Source organism: Pholcus phalangioides, unplaced genomic scaffold, assembly GCF_987345545.1.
Source record: "Pholcus phalangioides strain wild (caught in Gottingen) unplaced genomic scaffold, Ppha-v1.0 ptg000009l_1, whole genome shotgun sequence".
NCBI classification, from domain to species: domain Eukaryota; kingdom Metazoa; phylum Arthropoda; class Arachnida; order Araneae; family Pholcidae; genus Pholcus; species Pholcus phalangioides.
Genome location: NW_028301602.1, coordinates 33417801 through 33443009, shown reverse-complemented (window position 1 = coordinate 33443009; position 25209 = coordinate 33417801). Strand labels below are relative to the sequence as shown.

The window sequence follows — 25209 nt, the reverse complement described above, 5'->3', positions numbered from 1 at the left end:
TTATGTGCAACATGGAAAAAATCGTCAAATCAGTCGTACAGAAAAAATAGTCGTTCATCATTAAGTCAAGGAACAATCCAGAGAAGATCAGAAATTTCAAGCGGCGATTCATCGTATTTCCAATTCAAGAGATCGGTCGAAAGTCTTTCAGATTCAAACGTAAGTCATATAAATGATTTTATCAGTTATGATTTTTGTTTTGACATTTTATACTTTTTAATGTGCCGCAAGGGTCCTAAAAAAAGTCATGCTCGTCACTGTGTGGATTCTTATTCCTTCTAAAGAGTGGAATGAATCAGTCTTTTAGTAGAAGTAAATTCATAACTGTACCATTAAGCGTAGCAAAATTTCCGTTCAGTACTTTAAGCGTTGTTAATAGAGCCCGCACAATATGCGTTAAAAAAATGGTAAAATACGTGCTAGAAAACGCTGAAGTATGCACTAAAAGCGCAAAAATTTGCATTAAAATGTTGACTGACTTATGAACTAAAAATAAAGATGCACCTGCATTTAAAAACACTATATTACGCACTAAAAATTAAGATACATCTGCATTTAAAAATGCTGAATATGCCATGAAATCAAAAATATGTGCGAGAGAAAACAAAAACAAATATATCTAATAATGCTGAAGTATGGCACAAAAAATGAAAAATATACGCAAAAATGAAAAAATGTATTTAAAAGTGCGGAAAAAAGAAAATTCATAAAAATTGTGAAAATATGCATTTAAAAAATATCAGAATACGCATGAAATGAAAAATACAGTCAAACCTCTTTAATGAGTCACTCTTGGGAGAGCAAAAACATGACTTGTAAGCGGAGTGACTCGTTAAACGGAGTAAGCCATAGCTGTGCCAATTCCTGCTGAGGACAGTTGGGACTTCCAAAAAGTGACCCGATAAGCGGAGTGACGTGTTAACCGGGTGACGCCCCAACGTGGTTTGACTGTATGCATTAGAAATTCTTCAATATGCCCTAAAAGGCATATACATTATACGTATATTGAAAACACGTATACGTGAAATGAAATGTATGCATTTTAAAATGCTGAAGTTTTTTAAAAAAAGAAAAACATTTACACACACACAAAAAGAAAAAAAATATGCATAAAAAAGAAAAAAAATATGCATAAAAAAGAAAAAAATATGCATAAAAAAGAAAAATATGCACAGAAATTTAAAAAAAAAATGCGTACAAAAATGAAAAAAACGGTAAATAAATATGCGAGCATTAAAAGCACCGAACTGAGCCTAAAAGAAAAATATGCAGTAAAATTATATCATTTCAGCATTGTGATCATTTTGGTCTCACCACGGTCATTTTCTGCATACGAAGAGCTAATAAGACTGGGACCTACAATGTATTTCCGATTCCGAACGGCAGCCTTTTTATACTCACTGTGAGCTGGTGCACTAACTCCTCGATGTGGGACTCCCTACCATTGTAATCCTCACTGTGGTCATATCACCATTTCTGTTGCATCCCATTTCTGTGTCAGAGAAGTTATTGGCAAGGACGAACCGGGTATCGACCTCGCGCCACCTCTAAACATCCTTTGGTACTTTAGGCGAGTATCTTGACCTTTGCTGCAGAGCCCTGTAAACCTAGAAATATGCGCAATAAATGAAGAACACGTGTATTTAGAAGTTAACAAATATGCATTTAGATATGAAAAATATTCATTTACAATTGCAAAAATATGCATTTAGATGTGCAAAGTATTAATTTACAATTGCAAAAATATGCATTTAGATGTGTAAAATATTCATTCACAATTGCAAAAATATGCATTTACAATTGCAAAAATATGAATTTAGATGTGCAAAATATTCATTTAGATGTGCAAAAATATTCATTTAGATGTGCAAAAATATGCATTTAGATGTGCAAAATATTCATTTACAATGGCAAAAATATGCATTTAGATGTGCAAAATATTCATTTACAATTGCAAAAATATGAATTTAGATGTGCAAAATATTCATTTAGATGTGCAAAAATATTCATTTAGATGTGCAAAAATATGCATTTAGATGTGCAAAATATTCATTTACAATGGCAAAAATATGCATTTAGATGTGCAAAATATTCATTTACAATTGCAAAAATATGCATTTAGATGTGCAAAATATTCATTTACAATGGCAAAAATATGCATTTAGATGTGCAAAATATTCATTTATAATTGCAAAAATATGCATTTAGATGTGCAAAATATTCATTTACAATTGCAAAAATATGCATTTAGATGTGCAAAATATTCATTTACAATTGCAAAAATATGCATTTAGATGCCTAGAAATATGCATTACCTAAAAAGAATCCCTAAAACAGATAATACTCAATTGTAAAATATTGTCTTGAAAAAATTAAAGAGATATGATATAAAATTTTGAAGAACGGAAAGAGATAAGCATAATCTTACAAACATTAGTACTACTTAATTAGTATTAATGCATGTCATAAATAGAAAAAAATGCTAAAAAAAATATGAATTTTTATGTACTATCTATTAAAAGTGCTAAAATATGCAATTGCATGTGTATTTATGCAGCATTTGCATATAATCCGGACTCTAGTTACTACTGATATAAGAATACTGCACAAAAAAAAGTCAGCGTTTGCTCAACCGGGACTCAGCTACATCGTAAGGTTCCCTGAGATGCCGCTAGGTGTTACGCGAGAAATAGTAATAATAGCAAAGATAATTAGTTCTGGTAATCATTTAGTTTAAGGGGATTCTCTAAGCGCCCGAGACGCACGGGTACATTGCTCATTAGAGCAAGGATGCTCAACCTTTAGGGAAATGTGCGGGCGACACTTAATTGATTTCAAAAAGTATCGCGGGCCACTAAATTAAGTGATCTGAAAATGCGCCGCGGGTCTCTTAAGGGTGTCTAATACTGTGCCGTGGTAATTTAATTAATTTATTTATTTGTACACATCTCTCTCTCTCTCTCTCAACTGTGTGGCATGCGTTGCCCAGTTATAGAGATGAGCAAACGAAGAGAAATACAATAAAATACATATCTGTAAATTTTCCGCAGGTCACTTGAGGGCTTTGGAACTGCTCTCTCCGTGAATAGCAGGCAGGCCTACAACACGAAGTGTAGATGACTGCAAAGCAAATTTCGGAAAGAAAAGTCACTTTACTCTGTGGGGAATCAAACCAAAAACCTCTCACTGTCCAGGCGACTGTCCTCTGTAGCTAATGGTAGAAGGACTGGGTAATGGCACTTGTCCGGAAAACGAGAGGTTGGTGGTTCGATTCCCCACAGAGGAATGTAACTTTTCTTTCCGAAATTAGTTCCGCTTCTTATCCAGTCATCGGTACTTCATAATTAGCCGAGAGGTTCATCGTTTCGTCTCCAACACGACGATTACAATAACATGCAAATGCAAGAATTTACCATCTCCACTCACTTCAAAATATGGAAGCCAAATGGCAGTATAATACGTAACAAGTACAATTCTGTGGCTGCATTAATGCATTATGAACACGCATAACACGTTCCGTCATGTACTGATTCGTTAGAAATTTCCCCTGAGGAATGTTTACGAGGCGCATGTGCAGTTAAGTAGTACAGTCGAATCTCGTTATAACGAACTCCGAGAGACCGGAGAAAGCACTTCGCTATAACGATATTTCGTTATAAAGGAATTCCAGGTTTTTGCATTGTTCTCATGTAAACTTATCTGAGGGATTAGAAGAGTGTTCGTTAAACCGAGATTTTCGCTATAACGGTATTCGTGAAAACGGGATTCGACTGAAGTAGATACCGTCTCAGAGAGTGAATAATAACTCTTGCCGAAGTGACACATATCAAACAAGCTACATAAAGCCAATGACTGAGCATGCTTGGCAGGATTTTTGTTGCACGACAATTTTCCTCTACACTCATACCTCTTCAGAGAATTTTTTCAACGAAGATCTAAACGGATTCTTTTAGATTCCTTAAAGATTGCTTTGCCTCATTTCTACCACACCATCAATCAGATTCCGCCTTCCAATCTATTTGATCGCCTTATATATATATACAGTATTACATACCCGAATTTGATTAGCTTCCTTTGTCTTTCTCAAGATGGCGACACTGGACCCGCGGGATCGAGACGTTCTATTAGAAGACTTGAAAAAGCAAAGGAAAGAGATCAGTGAGGACCTTCACATGGAAGAGATCAAGACGCTCCAGAAGAGAACAGAATACGTCCGAATGATCCTGACTCAAAGGTAATAGTGATCATTGGAACACGAAATGCGTCGACACTATTGAGCATTACGTGATTGTGAATGTATGTTTATGTATACTGTATTTAAGTTTTAATCTATCGCTATCGATATTCATATAAAGGGTGCATAGCAAACGTGGAGGAGAGAGGTATGGCATTTTATTGGCGAACCGTTGATCCTACAGGTATACTTCTAGGTAGAAAAAGTTTCCAAATAACGTATAGTATTCAGATATGTCATTCATGTTTCAAGAGTTTGTATAATTATTTTAAAAAAAAATTAACTTTTTATACAGTCCTCGTATTCTCCAAAACCCAATTGAAACGTTGTTGCCCTGTCTAGTCTGATGCCAAAAAAACATTTCATGTTTCTAAGTGCAATATTCACTGAGATATTTGAATTCGAAAAACGGAGGAAAGTTGGGAAAAAACATCACTAAATGCCAATTTTACCCTATTTACCGTTTTATTTGGAAACTTCGGTTCGCCAGTAAAATACCATACCCTCCTGTTCGTTATGCACCCTGTATGCTTAAACGTATATAAACTGTCCACCCCACAGCTCATAATTCCCGTCAACCGGGAAATTCGATTATGCTGGAAAAATCCAATTCCTTTTCCACACCTTTAGTATAGTTTGTAAAATGTCTATAGTTCGCAATGTCAAAAACACAAAATTGTTCCCTCGATGCCATCTGTGTAACCATCCTTTTGAAGTATAAAACTTGTCTCGGTTTTCGAAAACCTTGTCTATACCTCTGTTTTTTGCGTTAACATGGCGCCGGTGTCGTTGATTACCGCATTTTCGGCTCTTTCAGGATGAAACCATTGCAATACAAGTTAGTCGACACCGTCAAAATTAAATTTTCCTCTTGCGATCAAGTTTTATATGATCGAGCTTCCGTTCTTTTTCCAATCTCCTTCGATTTAATCAGAATTTTTCTTAATGGTGACACCTGAGCTTGAGAAATTCCGTGCTCTTCTTCGCAATTCCAGTGTTTGTGTGTGTGTTTTTCTTACTATTTTTATTGCTTCTAAAACATTCAAGTTGTTGCATAAGTTTTTTTCCGCGTTCACTTTTTAAAAATAAATTTCAAGGAATTGCATGAATGTCAGCGTCATCTACGGGCTTAACAGAGAACAAAAATAAAATAGTTAAGTGCACTGAAGACAGTTTAAACTTTCTTAGCCCCAGTCTTTGTGTAAGTCTTAACTTGTAACACAGGGGTCTACAAGACGTGAATATAATTACACTTTATTTTTTTCGGAACTTGAGTAGGTCACTTGAAATTATGAAATGGGTCAACTCGGCGACCCGCAGGTCATAGGTTGCTGAGGCCGATTGTAACATATTTGCCATAATTCTGGAATGTTTTATCTAATAAAAATATTATGTAGCATACACATGTTGGTTGATACAAAATCACAGTTTTCATCACTGCTGAAATCATTCTATTAATAGAAAAAACGTTGTCGAAACCAATCTATTGAGCGGGGAACCAAAAATAAAAGTCTCTGTTTAAAGAAATTTTTGTTCAGAAGGATTTTATCCGATTTGCGGGACCGACTCTGCACCAGGTTTTTCAAAAAGTTCACGTTTCTCTAGCTTTCTTGGTTTACGTAGAAAAAAATTAAGGCTGGATACTTTTTGAGCTAATTTCGTAAATATTATTGACTGGCTCATTTAATGCTTCGGGATTGTCACGTCGATTTCTGTTCAAGGCACGTCATCAGGATTCTCGAAGAGCAATTGAAGGACGTCCAAGCAGACGTGGATAACGTCTACGCCCCGCAATACGCAAGGAAAGACAGGAAGGCAAAGGGTTACTTGGTGTACTTGCTGCGGATGCAAGAATATCGAGCCAAGCAGTGCGAGAAGCTCAAGGAGAAACTTAAGGAGAGAGAAATGGCCGTAAGTATAACCACCGATGAGAGATGCATATTTTCCGTACATAAAAAGGAATTTTTACAGTCGGTCACAATACATAACACTTTGTACTGCGATGAAATTGCATTGCGGTATGCTCAAAATTCTGTTTAGCGCGTACTACCCTTTTAGGGAGACGGAGAGAGATAGAGAGAGAGTCAATGGTGCTCACCACACCTTAATTTTGTTGATAATTTATCAAAAGAAATCACGGTGTATTCGCGTATTGGATGAGATAAACTATCATACTCTCAAGCCCCCACTCCCTCTAAAATTTTGCCGTAGTCTCTGGACTCAGAAACTAACTTTTTTACCCTTCAATTTTTACACTATAATCCTTTCAGACCCGAGAATTATTCTTTGGAACTTTCAAAATGTCTTTGCATTTTTACTGCTTAAAAAATGCATCAAGAACGTAAATATTCAGCAAATATTTATTTTTTTCAAATTTTTCAAAAAAAAAATTTTTTTGTGTGTGTGTTTGAATTAATAATTCACTTCGTCAAAATTTTTTAAGTCAAAATGATGCAGGGTATATTCATCTTCACATACAATTTTTCCAGAAGTATATTGCTAAATTTCATGTAATAAACCACACTTATTGCGGAGTCATATTAAAAAATCCCTGAAAGTTCAATTTAAGCTGCTGTTCTCTGATGAAAGCCCCTAGAATTCATATTCACTATATTTACAACGCAAAACTTACACAATCCTTTAAGTCAAAGCTCACCTCCCTGAGGTCGAAAGAAAAAGTTCTACAGTGGAAAAAGCAACCCACACATTTGCGGCACCAGGGTCTAAGGCCCTTTTAAGTTTACCGACCTAGCGCAGCAACGAGAAACGAAAATTTACTCTGTCACCCGGTTGAGTATCTGATTAGGTGCCTCCTTCGCGTTATTTTGAACGAAAAAAGAGTGACTTCGGCACCTTTACTGGTAAAGCGCCCGAGGCATCTTATCCCCCCCCCCCCTGTTCTTCTATAGTTGTGGTCCTGCTAGTGCTCACCAAAATCCATTCAAAGATGTGGGTACTACGTCAAAATTATTCGGTTTATAATGATCAATCATGAAATATACAATTGTTTTATGAATTAATTGTTCGTGCTTCCGTTTTTGTGGATGAAGGCACCTTCTGGCAATTTATTTGGCTGCATATTAGTGGTTACACTCTTTTTTATGCCCTGTCATTTTTATTTTCACAGATCCGGGAAGTGAACGTGAGAATATCCAAGAAGAATCGTGAATTGGCCAAAATAATCAAGAGCAAGATGCGTCACGCGTCCCCGAGCAAACTTCTGAGCCTGTACGAAAACAAACTGGAAAACGTGAGATATTAATCACCATCTTAATGTTCTGCCTCAGATATTCAACATCTTCATTCAGTACTTTCAATGTGTTCTTAAAACTCGATGACCCTTTCTTTAGTGTGCCACATTTTTGAATATGTTTCCTGGATTTGTTTACTTAACAGGAATACTTCCTTCACCTCGATGACGTAGCCATTAACGCTCATAGGTAGATACGGGGGGGGGGGGGCGAACAGGGCTATCATCCCCCCCCCGTTCATTTAGTGAAAACTTGAATTGTTAGCATTGGCGAGAGGGCAGAGGGGGACATCCCCCTTCCTCTGTTCACTACTAGTTAACCGAACATGCACCTCGTACACATTCCTCTACGGAATTTCTAACGAATTGGTGCATTCCGGAATGTGTGTGTATTGTTGTGAACCTAATGTGAATTTTGTTTCTGTGTAAGGGGCTTGTTATGCGTAATGAGTAATTGTGTGATTCAAAGGGAGTCGGTATTAGTTTATGTCAGGGGTTCTTAACCTTTTTCCAGTCACGACCCAAAATCAAGAACAGCTTTGCGATCCATGGGACTGTTTGTTCTTCGGCATTCGTGGAACAAATCAGGTTTGCGTTATTACCCATAGCTCAAAAACCCTTGGTTGCAAGTGGATTCATACGACACATTTCGGAACCCCCCCCCCCCCCCTGCGAATCAATTTTTCATTGTGACTCATGTTTCAAAAACTTGGCTGTAAGTAGATGCTTATGGCCCTTATCGGAAGTCCCTGCGAATTAGAAGGGATGGGACCCATAGCTTAAGAGCCCCTGGATTTTAGTGGAATTGAACGACTCATCCTGGAAACCCCTGAGACCCAAGTTTGGTTCGCGAACCATAGGTTAACATGTCCTGGTTTATGTTAACGCTTACTGGCTCATTTGAATCTAGAGAACAAACTAGCCAGTTAACGATAGAATTTTGCCTAAAAACGTGTCGAATGCGAAATAATATACAGTTAAATCTCTCTTTCTCGAAAACTCTATTTCTCGAAGAAAACCATTCTGCACTGACTGTACTAAATCAATCATTTTCTCTATCTCGAGGTAATTTCATAAAACTCTCTATCTCGAAGGCCAAGCACCACAATGACAGTGAAAAGGAAAAAACACCGAAATTCCTTTTCTTTCGTACAGACCTGGCTTTTTTTCCGGAGGGTAATCGATAAGGAAAGATTATTCCCATTAAAACCCATTGTGTTGATCGATCTTTTCGATCCTAGGTGGATACTATGACGGACGGCTGGTGGATGTTATGTGGATTGTGGATGGCTTTTTCAGCAAGCATGGCAATAAGTGGGCCAACAAGAAAATCCTGGATTTAGAATTCAGCCATATCAGTGATGAAGGATCAGATCTTTCACTGGAATTTCACCGATTTTCAGAACAATGCTGAAGATAAAATTTCACAACATCAGGGCATTACCAAAAGATACTACAATCGAAATTTCATTTTCCAATTTTGTGGATACCGACAGTGTTGTTCACTACAAACTAGTGGCACCTTAACTGATACCGAAAATATTGCTGAATATATGGTCGACTCGGATGAGGAAAATGCAGCGGAAGATGATTCAGAGGAACTAGAAAAAGTAACAGTGAAAAATGCCGAATTTCCTGTAAAAATGCTGCGTCATTTTATGGAACAAACTGAGAAGATAGGGTCGGAAAAATTTGCAGCTCTTACTAGTATAAATGACATTGTGGAGGCTCAAATAGCAAAAATATGCATCAATCCAAGCTTACGATTCATTTCAAATAAAGGTTTTTATGTAAAGTTCGAATAAAACAACAAAAATATTCCAACGTATTTCAGTGTATTTTCATATTGTGTAATTGGACATATTGATTGCGTAACTTAACTAATGATTTCGTTAGTAGACCTATGTGTTAAGATATAGTACAGTGCTTTTTAGTTTTTCTCGGTCAAACTGTTTGCCATTTTCGGTGTGTTTTTCCTTTCTTACGCAAAAAAAAAACTCTTTATGTCGAAATTTTTTTCTGCCCTTTCAATTTCGAGATAGAGAGGTTTGACTATAACTTATTTCATATCTATGTTATACTTTATGCGTGCATTTGGTATTTCTAGGCCCACCACCGACTCGGCGAACAGACGAAGATGAACCGAGATCAGAGAGAGAACATGCGGCACTTGTTCATAATGAGATCAAACTACTTCAAACTGTCAGAAGAGTTCCGAAAGAGGAACGAACAGGACATGGCTATAATCAAACAGCATCTGAACAATGCCGTAAAAATATATAAGAACAGGTAACGAATGCTATCATAATCCATGCGCAATCCAAATTATTTTATAGAATTCTAGTGGTCTCTCGAAAATTCCTGAGGGAGGGGAGTCAGTGGAAAAACTACTCTCTCAAAAGGGCAACAGGAGCTATCCCGATCATGGAGGAGAGGGATACCTCCCTATACCGGGGGGTTCTTAACCTATAGGTCGCGACCCAAGATTGAGTCACTGGGGCTCCTGATGTGGGTCGTACGATGGTACGAGAATCCACTTAGTATCCAGTTACAAATCCATTTGTTGCACCACTGGTTTCAGGGTCACCTTAACGCTTCGCGTTTTAGCGGTCTGGGCTGGGACCCATGTATTTTTTGGAACCTCTTAAGAATTTGAAATTGATGAAACAACAACACGGTTCTGGAATAGGGGAAAAACTATTCGAAAACTAATGAGAGAGAAAAAATTATTCTGAAATTAATGACAGAAATAAATCCAGAATTATAGAAAATCTTATAACTCAAGGAATAAATAATTTCAGGATTAGCGGAAGCTTCCGATAAATTTGGACCTTCTGTTTCATTCGAGGCTCTTGGCTCAGGCCCTGTTGGCCCTCCTGTAAAGTTACCATGAACTGGTCTCACTACTTTCGCAAAATAAACATTTTGTTACAATCAGAAATATTTAATTTGTTATTAAGAATTTAATTATTAAGAATTTTTAAATTAAAAATATAACGACGGATCGCTATGTTGATCATGTTGTTGATTTTGTGTCGCAGGGGAAGAAGGTTAAGAACCTGTTAATAGCAGGTTTTTGTGACCTAAACCTACTACTCCTGTTCCCTATACAACATTTTTCAGCATGTTCCTATATATATTGATATTTTAGTACGTTACAGTGCGGATATGGTGCACGCTTGTTTACGATTCTGCAAATCCACGCCGTTACGAATTGGTTAAAAACTCGAATTTCAGGTTCTTTTTTCCAATCCGTAATGGTGCAGGTTTGCAGAAGCGTAAGCCTCAGCGTGCACCATGTTCGCACCCCTATAGAGTAAAAAATTCAGACATATAAGTTTTGATTCCGGATCCATCGGTTATAGCTGTGCCATCCTCTCCCTTGCAGGAACCACGCTTTTTTGTCCATTTTACCAATAAAAAAGTAAATGAATCTGCTCCTATCAATCATATCTACCTCCTTATGAGAAACGTACATCAATTTTATTTGATCTTCCACTTAGAAAACAGATTATCCTTGAAATGATGATGATTTGTTCCAGCAAATGAAAGAGGGAGAGAGTGGTACATATATTTATAATTTACAATGTTTTCTTTTCAGGGAGGACTTGGTTTCAAAAACGGGTATCTTGAAAGAGAGGCTGGCGCTGGACATACAGAAGACCATTTCCAATAGCATCCTGCTTCATCGGACGAAGGAGAAAAACGCCAAGGCCGAAGAGTTCGAAACCGTCAAGATGAAAGAGCGCCCCGATTGCAGGTGGGGAAAAAACAGTTATCCATGTCCCAAAAATGACATAACATGTGTATTATAGTGGGGAACACATATTGTAAGAATGTGTTGCACTTTGTGTTCGTATATACCCGTCGAGTATTCGAGAAAAGGTGTGCGTGCGTGCGTCAGACAGAGAAAGAAAGAAAGAGAGGTTTTTTGGTAAATCGCTCAGAATGCTTTACCAGGCTGTATTGGGTGTTCGAAGGATTACTCTAAAAAACTAGAGCTGCTTGAAATATTAGGCGGACTCAACCACTATCTTTGAGCAAAAGCGTGACCTTTGGACCCAATGTCAACAACTAGATACTTGGTCCGTCGAGACCAGGAGTGGATCCAGGACGAAGTGACGGGAGAGGTGAATTGTGTGAATTCGATCCTCCCGTATTTTACGAGACAGATGAATTTTCCCACATTGTTTGGCTCTTGGGAGGGGCGGTCATTCCCATCTCCCTCCTCGAGATCCACGCCTGATTGGAGACAGACGTTTTCAGCTGCGAATGGTGGCAGGCAAGCATCTTCAGCTGCGGATGAAGTCGAGATGGAGATCTTGAAATAGAGCGAAGACGGGCATTTTCGCCGCGAAAGGAGCAGAAGCAGGCGAATGCAGGGCGATGTGTCGGAGAAGCGACTAAATGTGTAGGTGCATCGGATCATCCCGTATTTTACGGGACAGACGAATTTCCCCCATATTATTTTCGGCTCTTGGGAGGAGAGATTCCCCCCTCCCCCGGGTCGCGCGCTTAGCCGGAGTAAACACTCTTTTCGGCTAATACACACACGCGCACCACACAACTAACATAATTAATCATTTAACGTTGTATATAATCCTATGAAATGATTGTCATATGAACCCTTAAGAATGGCTCACCTCCCTTTCAATGGAGAATCTTCGTGGTATGTTTTAGGAGCATCGCAAAATATGTATGAACCATCGAGCTTATATTACTGGAGGGAGAATGACGTCAGCGGTTTCCACCTCGGCAGTGCTGAGAACAGAGTCCGCAACATCATTCGTCGGAAGATCACGTGATGCGTTTAATGTTGGTGCAAGGTGTTATTTTCTTATGGCATACATGGGAGTTTAAAGGAGTTTAAAACAATAAATGAAAGAAATTTATTTCTGCATCGATGAGATAATTCCAGAATTAATGAAAGAGATAATTTCAGCATTAGTGAAAAGATAATTTCAGCATTAGTGAAAAGATAATTTCAGCATTAGTGAAAAGATAATTTCAGCATTAGTGAAAAGATAATTGCAAAATAAATCAGTGATAATTCCAGCATTGATGAAAGATATAATTCCAGAACTAATGAAAGATATAATTCCAGAACTAATGAAAGATATAATTCCAGAACTAATGAAAGATATAATTCCAGAACTAATGAAAGATATAATTCCAGAACTAATGAAAGATATAATTCCAGAACTAATGAAAGATATAATTCCAGAACTAATGAAAGATATAATTCCAGAACTAATGAAAGATATAATTCCAGAACTAATGAAAGATATAATTCCAGAACTAATGAAAGATATAATTCCAGAACTAATGAAAGATATAATTCCAGAACTAATGAAGAAAATTATTCCAGAATTAATGAAGAAAATTATTCCAGAATCAGTAAAAGATAATTCCAGAATGAAAGAAGTAATTCCCGCATTAATAGAAGTAATTTAACCATAAATTAAAGAAACAAATCCTGAATTATGTAATAAAAGAAATAATTTAACATATTTTATCTCTTTAGAACTTTTTTTTAAATCTTCAGAAGACAGTTAATACATTGCAATATTTATAGAGACTGAGCAATACATTTCAAAGGAGAAATTGCCTGCCACGAACTGTACATCAAATATGTGACGTGATATCCTCGTATTTGATGTTAGATCCGTCACGGCGGCTGCTCCTCCTTCCAGTAACACAGTCCGTCTGAAAAGTTTAGACACTATAGATTTTTAACTGCGCCATGTATACTGTTTCAAATTTTGATTTTTCATTTTTCATGATAGTATAAAAGTGGAAAGCTGTCAGATTGGTTTTCATTTAAATTAAAAATAGCCAAAGTTATCTTATATTTTTGTACGATGAAATCCTCCGAGTACTTCTTTTGAAAGTAAAACGAAAGGCTGCAAAAGGCATTTAATGAAATGTCCGACGTGTATTGATCCAACGTGTGAGCCAAAATCCAAATCCTGGTTGGCAACGCAGCACAAGTTTATGCGAAAACAAAATCGTTGGTAGATTGACTTCAACGTAAAAACAACCTTGCATGAAATTATGAAAAATCCTGGAGTGAAAATTTCAATTGATGCAATTCATTGACATCAGAGAAGCTTGTATTTGATTCATAAAATAGGGTTATGAAATCGTCTGTCACAAAGAATCACCAAATAGAGGTGGAGAAGAGAGACTGAAATAGGCACGAAATCAGATGTTTCATGGAGATAAATAGCTTGGTATCTCATATTCATTAGTGCAGAAAAAAAGAAAAAGAAAATGGAACTCACATGCTCCAGGTGAATGTTTCCAGCAGACGGTAAGGTGCAGCTTCGATAATGGTATGAGCAGCATTTGCTTCTAATGATCAGGCTTCCTTAACTTTTGAAATTTGTCGTCAAAACTGTGATGCTTAAACGAGATCCTCGAGAACAATTAGCTACTGATTTGGAGAATATTGGGAGGGACCAAACTTGATGTTTCAACATTATAACATGTCTATTCAAGGATCTGCTTCCACAAAAGAGCTCTTTAATCGCGAAAACTTATCGGGTTTCGACTGGCCATCGATGACTCCTGATTTGAAGCCTATTAGGAATGTATGGGGGTGGGGGGAGATTTACTTACGATAAATGCGTTTGTAAATGAAATACAGCATTCGACTGTTGATGACTTGAAGAGCTCTACTATGGAAACATAATACAGTTTTGATGTTGAATCCCATACAGAATTTAATTAGATGCATGAAGGATAGTGTGTTTGAGGTAGTTAAAAAAAATTAATAAGTCCATTGGCTATTAAAAGCCTGTAATTTTTGTAAATCTGAATTTTTTCTCTCAACTTTTGAGACAGCTATTTTTTTTTTTCTATATTATACATATTCTAAATATTCTTTTGCAGAATTTTTCCTTGTAAATGTAAAAATGATTCAAGTATTATCCATTGAAAGATGCTAATTTTATTCACCGTATTTTTTTTTTCTTTGTTATTTAAAGAAAACTACATTACCTAAATTTTGGAGACGGACTGTATAAGCGTGATGTAAGAACTGTAAATGACATTGGCGTACGCATGGGGGGTTTGGGGGTTCTAACCCTCCCTCAAGCCAAGATCATAGTGTTATTTTTTCAGGAACAGCGTAAACTTCCCCCCTGGAAGAAAAAAAATTGAAACCCCCCCCCCCCCACTTTAATACGCGTCAGGGTTGAACGTGAACTCACAGATTATGAGGCATTTTTAGAGCATGTTTTTTTTATAGATAAGCCGGGACCAAAGTTGTATATAAGACTCCTAATATGCAGGGTGTCCTGTATGTCCTAATGCAGTCTTTATTTCATGTACCTTTCATCATAGAGGTATATTTCCAACTTAGAAAATGCGTTCAAAAACTTGTACCAGTTTTGCGAGTGAAAATACAGTGTCACAAAATAAAAAAATAAATAAATTTTCATATGGACACCCTGTCCTAAAAAATTCTATAAGAAAGTTGTTGCCCCATCTCTTCTGAGGCCAAAGAAAAATACATGTTTTTGAAGTGCAGTATCAGCAGAGATATTTTTATTGAAAAATCTGAGAGAGAAAATTTGGGAAAGAACAATATAAATGGGGAAAACAAGCGTTGCCCGTTAGTTTTTGCTGTTCTTTCCAAAACTTTTCTCTATTTTTGAATTTAAATTTCTCCGAGAATACAAGCACTTAGAAACATTATCATTATATATATATATATATATATATATATATATATATATATATATATATATATATATATATATTTCCACAGAAGAGACATGGCAACAACTTTCTCGTAGAATTTTTTAGTACCGGGTGTCCATATAAATATTTAGATTTCTTATTTTTGGCACACTATAATTTCACTCGCAAAACTGGTGACTTTCGAACGCATTTTGAGCATTTTTTAAATTTGAACCATACCTCTACGATGAACGGTTGATAAGAGATAAAGGCCGTATTAGGAGTTACAGGATCTCTTGTATACACAAACTGGCGGCATAGACCCCTGAGCTGAATGATTTCAAATATACTTTACTTAAGTGGTACTTTTCTTCGACTCGTAGGTCAGCCCAAATCGAAGCGTTGCTTCGCAAAGGTATAACGGGGCTCGAACCGGATGTGGAGACCGCTCAAGAAATCCGAGCGGCCATAACGGGCATCACCGGCACTGATGACGTCGAAGACATGAGGGAAACGTTTCGAAAGAGCGAGCAGGAAAACTACAACGACTTCTACAGCATCGAGAACTTGCAGAAAGAGATCTGCGACATCGAGGACGAGGTTCAGGTTGTGCGGAGTTCGATCCAAGACATCGAGAAGAACCTCAGCGAAGATCAAAAAATTTGTCTCAGGAAGATCTTCGAAGAACAGGTGCGTAATCCCTCGTCCGAAGGTCACTCTTTCGACTTTTGTATACGTAAGCAAGTCAAAAAATTATAAGGAACGATTTTATTACTCTCAAAAACAAAAACGAACTGCATTTGCTTGACGTCTTTCGTTTAGGAATGATTCCCATCCGAATGATTGAATATTTGTAACAGGCCTACAACGGAATAAATATTCAATCATTACACTTTACTCATAGTTCGAAAAATAGATCGAAGATGGCAGCACTATTACAAGCGTTACACAGAAACAAATTTCACGCTAGGTTCACAACGCGTACTCGCACATTCCAACATACACTCATTTGTTAGAAATTTCATAGACGAATATATGGGTGAGGTGTAGTTTAGTACTAGTAATATGTCCTTGATCCAACATGTTTGCCAGTCTTGTAGGACGTGCTGGAACACGTCTGACGATCGTCCTGCTTTTGAAATTGAATATTTTTGGAAATTGGAAATTTTTGAGTGGCAATCATTCCTATGCCTCCTCCCCTGGATCCGTACCTGACCGAACATAATCAGCTGCGAAAATCTCCGCTTTCCCCTCCTAAGAGCCAAATAATATGGGGGAAATTTGTCTGTCCCGTAAAATATCAAACAGTCGAACGAACTCACACTCCGCCTCTTCATCACATCGTCCTGGATGAGCCCCTGGTAACGCCGAACTATACAAAATACGGGAATATTGGAGTGGTTCAGCGTAACACACAAACGAGCCAATTTGTTTGATGTACTGAGTGGATCTTGTTCGTCTGAGAATGACGTACAACGTTGCGCAGTTTGTCGTCGTAATTCTCCAGAGCAGTGCGAACCTACTTTCTAACCTGCTTTTGCCCGGATCAGCGCTATACGACGCAGTCGATCTGAACCCGAATACACCACACAGAACAATCCGTGCTCCATGTAACATTGGTTATCCTCTCGATTGAAATCGAAGCCGCTACTAATATAGTTTGTAAGTAATAAAGACAATTCTAATTAATATTTGACCGGGCTCTTTTCGTACTTTATTTCCGATAGTGAATCGATCGCTTGCGCGTAGTTCACAATTTCAATGTGAGTTCACACTCTTCATTCGTTAACAGGACAAAGTGGAAAGAATGAATGCAGAGGTCGATGAGGTCGAAACAATGAAGGGAAGCTTCATTTCCGACTTGCAGAGTGCTTTGGATTTAGTCACCGAAGTCATCTCGCTCCCACCAGAACACAACGAGCAGGAGGCCCCTCCGAGTCCACCTGATCCTATGGACGAAGATTACGTCTACGATGCGTTGGGCGCTTTCGAGGACAGAATCGCCGATTTACTAACAGCTGTCCAATACCTGAAGGCTCACGTAAGTCGATCTCATTACCATCCTATATATACAGTGATACCTCGTCTAACGAACACTTCGACTCACCGAATTTTTCGGCTAACGAAGATTTTTTTTGTTGACCTTTTTTTTTTACCTCGGCTAACGAACATCTTTGTCGATAATAGATTCACGCACTAACTTGATACAGCTAAATTTTCGTGTTGCACTTTGTGAACTAAACTTTCGTACTAATCACAAAATTAATCTATGGCGTAACTGTTACTTGAGCAAGATTCATTTATTTCCACCTCGAAAAATAGATTTCCGGATATATTTCTCTTTCACAAGGGATTTTGAGCCATTTAATGCAAAATGAATTATTGAGCTAAGAAAAAAAATTCATTGAAAATGAAAAGAAGCCCCAGACTAGAATGATTTCAGTGTATACGGTTAGACTTCAGTATGGATATTCTAAGAACTTATTTTCTTCCATCTGCATGTGTGAGTGTGTGAGAGAGAGAAATGAGCTAACTATATCACATAGTCCACACACACACACATTTTTTTTAAACCATGGCTCACGAGTTCGAGTACATAGCGTACGTAGAGTGTGAAATAAAAGGTATGGTCAATATCTCTCATCTTCCAAGAAATTTTCTTTCATCCAATTTTCAAGTTGTTTATCTCTGCTTTTGACCAGCATTTGTAATTTTTATACTGCTTTTTCGGCAAACGAAAATTGTGTTTCCATGAAACTTATCTTCAAATTATGTGCCATTTCTGAAACGAATTAAACGATTCTCCCGTAGAAACATGGAAAATCACGTTTCGGCTAACGAATGTGATTCCGGAACGAATCATCTTCGTTGGCTAAGGTATCACTGTATTTATATAAATATTTTAAAAAATACAAAATTTTACGTTCTCAAAAAATAACCAATTCTGTTCTCTTATATCTCTCTGGCCATTTTTCCACCGAGTGTGTGTGAACTGCGGTCAGATGAGAAATCTGAAAAACAGGTACAAATTCCAGAATTCGTTATTAAAAACCGGGACATTTTCAAAAATCTCTTCGGGGTAGGCGGAATACACATTACAAAAATTGCAAACCTACAGTGTATTACAAAAATATTATCATACTGCTTCTACACAAAGGGTGCCAAAATACAAGTAAAACATCAAGATAGTACTATGGATGTCAGATTGCAGATTTTTTGAGATTTTTACTTTCATTGAAAATGTCAGCGTCCTCTACTGGCTCTGCACAGAACAAAAATAAAATAAAGTAATTAAAAATGTACGTACTGTAAACAGCTTAGACGCTTCGAGCCCCCCGCGCCCCAAGTCAAGATATTTTGTAAGTCATGTCATAACTAGCAATATATTTGTCGTAATTTTCAAATGTTTTATCCAATAAAAATATTATATACATAGAGGTTAATATACATTCACTGTGTTTGTTTGAATTGTAATGTTTGAATTAAGCTGGGGAAAGTTGAAAATTATTCTATTAAATTAAGGTAAGTGGTGAACCTTAGCATCGTCTCTACGGGAGAAATTTTGATTCCGGAGGATTTTATCCATTCCAAAAGAGTATCTGTTTATCCGTTTCGTAATTAAGTGGGGCCGACTGTATTTGAAAATAATTGTTTCCTTCGACATTGGATTGCGCAAAGAAAAACCGTCGAGACAAATAGGCGTCCCGAAAGCCTTTTTCGGGACCGTGGATTTAACAGCGAAAAACCGGGACGGTCCTGTAACACCGAGACATCTGGCCACCCTAGGGTGGACGAACCTCACTACAGCTTATCATGTGCAACATTGTGTTTACTGTGGCTTGTGATTGCGTGTAGTCTCATCCCTCTCTCTAATTTTTGTTTTTTTAAGCGTGGTGAGGATCAGAAAGAAGAATTGAAGGTAGTGACTGGGAAAAGTGGTCAAGATGAAGAAGATGACCTTCAAATGACGACCGAAGACGCAACTGCCGTCGGTGACAAGAAAGCAACTTTGTACTTGGCGTAAGCTTGTACTTCTTTTTTCCCCCCATGAACTATATCAGAGGTTCTCATTATGCTTGGGGGGTTGGCGGGATGTTGGTCCGAACCGGGTATGCTTTCCCGGCCGTCTTGCCGGTTTGAGTTTTTTTCCGGCACTCCCACGATAGAGCCTGGCAAAAGCGATAGAGCCTGGGCGTGCTCGGTTCTACACTATACTATACTACGGCCCAAGTGTAAAGAGCACCCAGCTGAAGGGTTCCATCTAGCTCGTGAAATATTTTTGTGAAAAAAATATCAATATGCACACTATGAGTAAAACCAGTTTGTGGCTCGCGAGCATGAGCCATCTCGCTTTTCTGGTCCGAAGATCAAAATGCTGCTTATTCCTGATTCATGAGTGCATCCTCTAGCTCAGTGTTTCACAAAGGGTGTGTTAGAGGGCGATAGATGCTACAGATATGGCGTAGGATCTTATGAGTTCACTTGAGCTGGGGGGAGATGGGAGAAAGAAAATTTCTGAACAAGGAGGAGGATGATGGGACGAAAAGCTTGGGAAACTATGCTTTAGTTTGTAGACGTCTACTTGTAATTTTGAGGCATGAAAATGGCATTGTCATGGCCACCATCGTCATTCTGAAGGACATTTTGAAATGTTCTTTCAGGATGGTAATAGTCTTTAGAATGATTTTTGGAAATTGGTGGACTATTTTTTGCTGTTGGGAGGATAAGGTGGAGAAAACTCCGAGATTTTGCTACGTCTTAGCTTAAATCGGTTTCTGTCGCCGAATCATTCCCTTTGCCTAGCCTCAGTTTCATTCTACTTCCAGGCTGAAAGTCAATTTCAGAGGATGACGCAAAATCGCTAACATTGCCGAAAGATATTAATTTGGCGCACAATTGCTAAACTACTTCCTATAACTCCTTATCCTATATGCAGGGTATCTTGTAAATGCTAGCACGGCCTTAATTTCATCAACCGTCCATCGTAGAAGTATGGTTTCAATTTCAAAATTGCTCACAACGCGTTCAAGTATTACCCTATACCAGTTCTGAGAGTGAAAATACAGTGTGTCAAAAAATACGAAATCTACATTTTTATACGGTCCCCTTCCCCGTCCTCTAGCTTAACAATTAGAAAGTTGTTGCTCTGTCTTTTCTGAATCCCACAAAAGAGGTCCTATGTTTCTAACTGCATTATTCGCATAGATATTCGAATTCAGAAATCGAAGAAAAGATGGGAAATGACAGCATAAATGAGGGAAAGGAGCTTTGTGTGTCCGTTAGTTTTTGCTGTTGTTTCTCGACTTTTCTCCGATTTTTGAATAAAAATATCTCAGTGAATATTTCATTGTTAAAAACGTGGGATTTATTTTGCTGGGCTCAGAAAATCCAGGGCAACAACTTTCTAGTTGGAAGCTAGAAGGCAAGTGGGCCGTATAAAAATTTCGTTTTTTTTATTTTGTGACACACTGTATTCTCACTCTAAAAACTGGTTCGGTGTAATTTTTGAACGCCTTTTGAGCATTTCTTAAATTGAAATCATACCTCTACGACAGACGGTTTCAGAGAGATAAAGGCCGCATTAGCAGTTACAGGATTCGCGGTAGAATTTAATCGTCCGATGTCGTTCAATGAAACCGTCACTTGCAGAGGCACCAAATGAAAGACATTCGGAGGGTGGGGTTTTAAAGTTGTCAGTTTTCCGGTATATACAGAGCTCAAGCTCTTATGCAGGAAGGGGGAGTGATGAATTAATTATTGGGGGGGGGGGGGTTCAGCCCAATTGTAATATTTATTAGGAAGGGTTTTAATAGTCTCAGCTCAGCGTCCCCAGTTTTCATCGCCTATGGTGACGTAATGCATCTAAATCCATTCCCGTTCTTGAAAGACCCTAACCATCATTCGGGCACTCGATACCGCCTCATACACGATCCCACGCGATTACCAAAGTCGTTCGCGAAAAATGGAAAATTTTGTTATTGTACAACTGAATTGGTCTTTGAAAAGTGCACGTCACATTTTTTTTAGAAAATGAGTTACTCTATTTCCTTCACATTATCGAGCATGCCGGAAAACATCGAGGGAGATCAGATTCTGGAAAATTTTTTAAAACACCTTTATTATAAAAAAAATCCATTGAATTGGCTGAATGCATATACTGTGATCCTTATAAAAACCTTGCTTTTTTCCCAGCATGCCGGGAACAGACCAGACCCTAATATTCAACAAATCTAGTGTCCCACGAGTTTTGCGGCAATCCGGCTAATACGGAAGAATGCAGTATGAGTGTTCTTACGTTCTGTAGGCTTGGATACGAAATTTTACATGAAAAGGACAGCAATGCAATGCTTAGCGTGGATCTAACAGACAACTGAATTTAGATTTTGTTGTGAAGGGGTCACATCAGAGTCCTGCACTCATGCAGGTTTTCGAAAATCACCTTTTGTGGACTTATACCCTTTTTAAAACTATTGGTCCAATCGCACATTCTGATCTCCTCATAGATTGTTTTTTCTCGGCTTTTCAGTGAAGACGTCATAAAGCAAGAAACCAGCGGCAGTTTCGTAGATCGAGACAGTGTATTGGACGGTGAAGATGTCCAAGTAACACCGACAGAAGCTCGGGAACAACAAGAAATTTCGGAACAAGAAGAATACCCGTCAAGTACCACTGAACCATCATCAGGCACCGACGCAAACTAATGAGCCCTAAGCGTCCATCACCAGTAGTCCTTGTAGTTGTTTACCACGTTGAACACTTGGTGCGTTTCACTTTTTCATGCTGCGTTCCCATTCATTTAACAAAGTTGTAATTTTAATTAAAAGTGCGATTTTTATTATATAGGGATTCGTTATTCATTTCGTGAAAGAGGTCCACAAGATTTCTCGGGGTGGGGGGGGGGGGGTTGGTCCACGGGATGTTTCCCTGCACAAAGAAATTAGAAGAGAATCATAGGACATCGATGCCATCATGCGTAAATTTCGTCAGGGCAATGATGGCATGTCATGTCCCGTATTGCCCCGTATTTCAAATGAAGCAACCATTTTGAATTGCTTGCTTTCTTTCGGTTGCCATGAATTTTATATTTCAAGGAAATGTCTTTTTATCCTTATGAATTGCTATGGAACACGTGCTTTTTAAATTTTAAGAGAAAGTAGACCTTTTTAAGCAATGTTTCCCCAAAAATGGGTAATATTGCCCCCGAGAGATTATGGAAGTACAAGTCAGTGGCTGTAGAAGCTTAGGAATTAGTACAAGATCCTGTGGGTTGGTTTAAGTTGGGAGGCGATGAGAATAATGAATTTTTAAAGGATGATGGAACAAAAAGTTTGTCAAACTGTTTTGAATTATAGGCAAACCACTTGAAAAATTCACAATCTTTCAGACTATTAAAATGCATGCATTCCAAAAAAAAAGTTAATTAAAAAAGTGAACATGTTAAAAAAAAACGTGATAACTGATTCTAATAAAAAATTAAATCTTCGTACTTCCAGGCAAGTGACGGGGGAAGGGAGGAGGGATAATATGGAAATTTAGTTATACTAGTGACGCCATCTGTTGAAGACGGATGCAAGTGAATTTTTACAACTTTTCTGACTAATGTTAGAGAACAGTGTTATCTGAAAAAAGAAACATTGAAGAGCAATTTCACTCTAAAATTTTGTTAAATAAGGGGATATTTTTTTATGAAAAACAGAGAGACAACAAAAATTTACCCAAAATTTGAAGGAGTAAAATTGAATTTTTATGAGTGAATCAAGCATCTAGATGCGCATTGGCGACCGCAGTACACGAGATGCGTGCCATTTTTTGCTTCCATCTGAATGTTAAGTTTGGAAAAATCGCATTATGGGAAATTTATATAAAGCATGTTTGACTTAACAGTTCAACTGAAAGCCCGCATTAAATACATAGATAAATACTACCGTATTTGTATTTGTATGTTCAATTATTATTACCACCATTATCATTATTATTTTAACGTAGAATGCTTCTCTTTCTCATACTTTGGATGTATTTAAGAATTTTCGGGCATTAATATATTTTTTTGTAGAGAATTTTTTCAGTTTAATATGTGATTAGTAAAACAGGAAAGAACACCTGACCTGCTGTCATCTAAGAAATGTACAATAAAAACCTTCTTTCGCAAACACCGGTGGGACAAAAAAATTCGTCCGTAATAGGGGGCCGTTAGGAATCCGTTAATAAGGGATTCGAAATGCATACTTTTATTATACAAGAGGAAATTATTATTATATATAAAAAAGAAGGGGAGGCCACATCTTAAGGGAGGTGTCCATTAAGAAAGGTTTTACTTCATAAAAGTTCGGTACCAGTGAGGTTGAAAATTCGTAATCAGTCTTTAACATGGATTTCTTTGGATGTCTTTAACATTTCTGTGCTTCGTATAATTTATTTTTTAATAAGTTTCTAAAATAAAATCCTAATTTTGCTCAGGCACGCTAACTAAAAACCGGACACACACACATCCACTTTTTTTCCCCCCAGAGAGAGCCATATCATGTTTTAATTTTATTTCATACATGACAACATGGGTTCTATCTCGCCACAACGAGCCACAGGCCTTCAACGGTACAGTTATTCACTCATTACAATTCACTCACAGATAGAAAAATTGATGGCCAGCTACATATAACAAGCACTAAGCAGAAACAAACTTCACGTTAGGTTCACAACACGTGCACGTTATTTTACAGTTCTGGAATCGACATTTCGTTAGAATTTCTTGACTACGCTCAAAGTAAATTTACGAAAATGTTTATGGATGACATCCGTTAAAAAACTGTTTCCAAATTTAACTTATCATTTCTATGGTGTTAAGCAAATTCATTCGAATTTGTTAGAAGAATGATCCGAGAAATTTTTTTTCCAGGTAATATTGAACAACAAAATTGATATCAAGTGGTGTACAATTCCGATGCATTCTGGCTGAACAATGTTGAAATACGCATTAAATTATATACAGTATCTAAAAAACTACATACAAATTTGCATTTTCAATTTTTTCAATATGGACAGTCATTTCTGAAATTGCTCACTAGTCATCCGAAACCTTGTAACTGGTTGATTCACCAGGGATTAGCTTTTTACGAATTTCGATAATGGGGGGGGGGGGTTTGCTGGTTTCCGATCACGAAAACCTGTAATGAACGTGAAAAGCAATCATTTTGACATAAGTGTACCGTTTTCAAAGAAAGAAGTTCTCGTTTTTTTAATTTACAAGTTGTCATAAAACGTGGGGTTATATCTTTAGGATTACTCCGACAAATACTTACATGCTGCTCAGTAGACTGAATGTTAGTATGCTCTAGCCAGAAGTTAAGCTCGAAAAATAGTGCACCCACTGTGTGTGCTTAAACCGAATTTTAAATTTAGTTTTTAAAGGTTTGTGCTTTAGTAAATTAGTCAGCAGCTAATAGCCCTGGATAATAAGGATAAAGAAAAATTAGTCGAGGGAATCAATGTCTAACTGATTGTGTATTTTCCTCAGCTATCTACATTTGCTCGTGCTGAGAATCATGCCCCCCCCCCCCTTCTCCAGCTTCGAATTATCCAAAATATTCGAAGAAGAAAAAAATTCGAATTAAACAGGAAATTTTAGCATTAAGTTTGGAAATTCAGAGGGAATTCGCGAAATTCAGAGGGAATTCGCAAAAGTTCAAATTACCCAAAATTCGACTCAAATACGTTCAAATTAACCAAGTTTCATAGTATTTCACGATAAATCAAATATCTAAAACAGATGTCTTCAAACTTTTTCTAGTCGTAAGCACTGCCTGCACCTCATCGTCAAGAGAAGAGCACCCTTTTACGGCAAGTTTGACATACGAATGAATGAAAAATCAGGATGATTCTTGTCCTTTGCTGTAACGTTTGCGAGGTATTCAATCCGGGCGGTGATTAAGTGCACCTGATCATTTTGGGTGCTTCGGGGAGCACCGTGGTGCTCGCGAGGAATAGATTGAAGCTGTGTGATCTAAAAATTTTGCTCTAATCATGGTTATAAAACTGTTTATTT

The 25209-nt window shown here is 37.6% G+C and overlaps 1 protein-coding gene across 1 annotated transcript; it reads left to right on the top strand.

The window, feature by feature from the left end:
* The first annotated feature begins 29 nt into the window (after nucleotides 1-29).
* LOC149082960 (uncharacterized) lies at nucleotides 30-22007 on the top strand. The gene is made up of 10 exons (XM_089236907.1): nucleotides 30-159; nucleotides 4089-4234; nucleotides 5956-6145; nucleotides 7362-7484; nucleotides 9592-9773; nucleotides 11086-11244; nucleotides 15554-15860; nucleotides 16963-17211; nucleotides 19060-19190; nucleotides 21697-22007. The coding sequence occupies exons 2-10, from the start codon at nucleotides 4089-4091 to the stop codon at nucleotides 21869-21871; spliced, it is 1662 nt and encodes a 553-aa protein (XP_089093033.1). The 5' UTR covers nucleotides 30-159; the 3' UTR covers nucleotides 21872-22007.
* The last annotated feature ends 3202 nt before the right edge of the window (nucleotides 22008-25209 follow it).

Excerpts from the sequence above, each read along its gene's own strand:
- LOC149082960 (XM_089236907.1), top strand. The coding sequence starts at position 4,089 with ATGGCGACACTGGACCCGCGGGATCGAGACGTTCTATTAGAAGACTTG. Across the intron at positions 7,485-9,591 it reads ACGAAAACAAACTGGAAAAC|GCCCACCACCGACTCGGCGA; the intron begins GTGAGATATTAA and ends TGGTATTTCTAG. Across the intron at positions 19,191-21,696 it reads AAAGCAACTTTGTACTTGGC|TGAAGACGTCATAAAGCAAG; the intron begins GTAAGCTTGTAC and ends TCGGCTTTTCAG.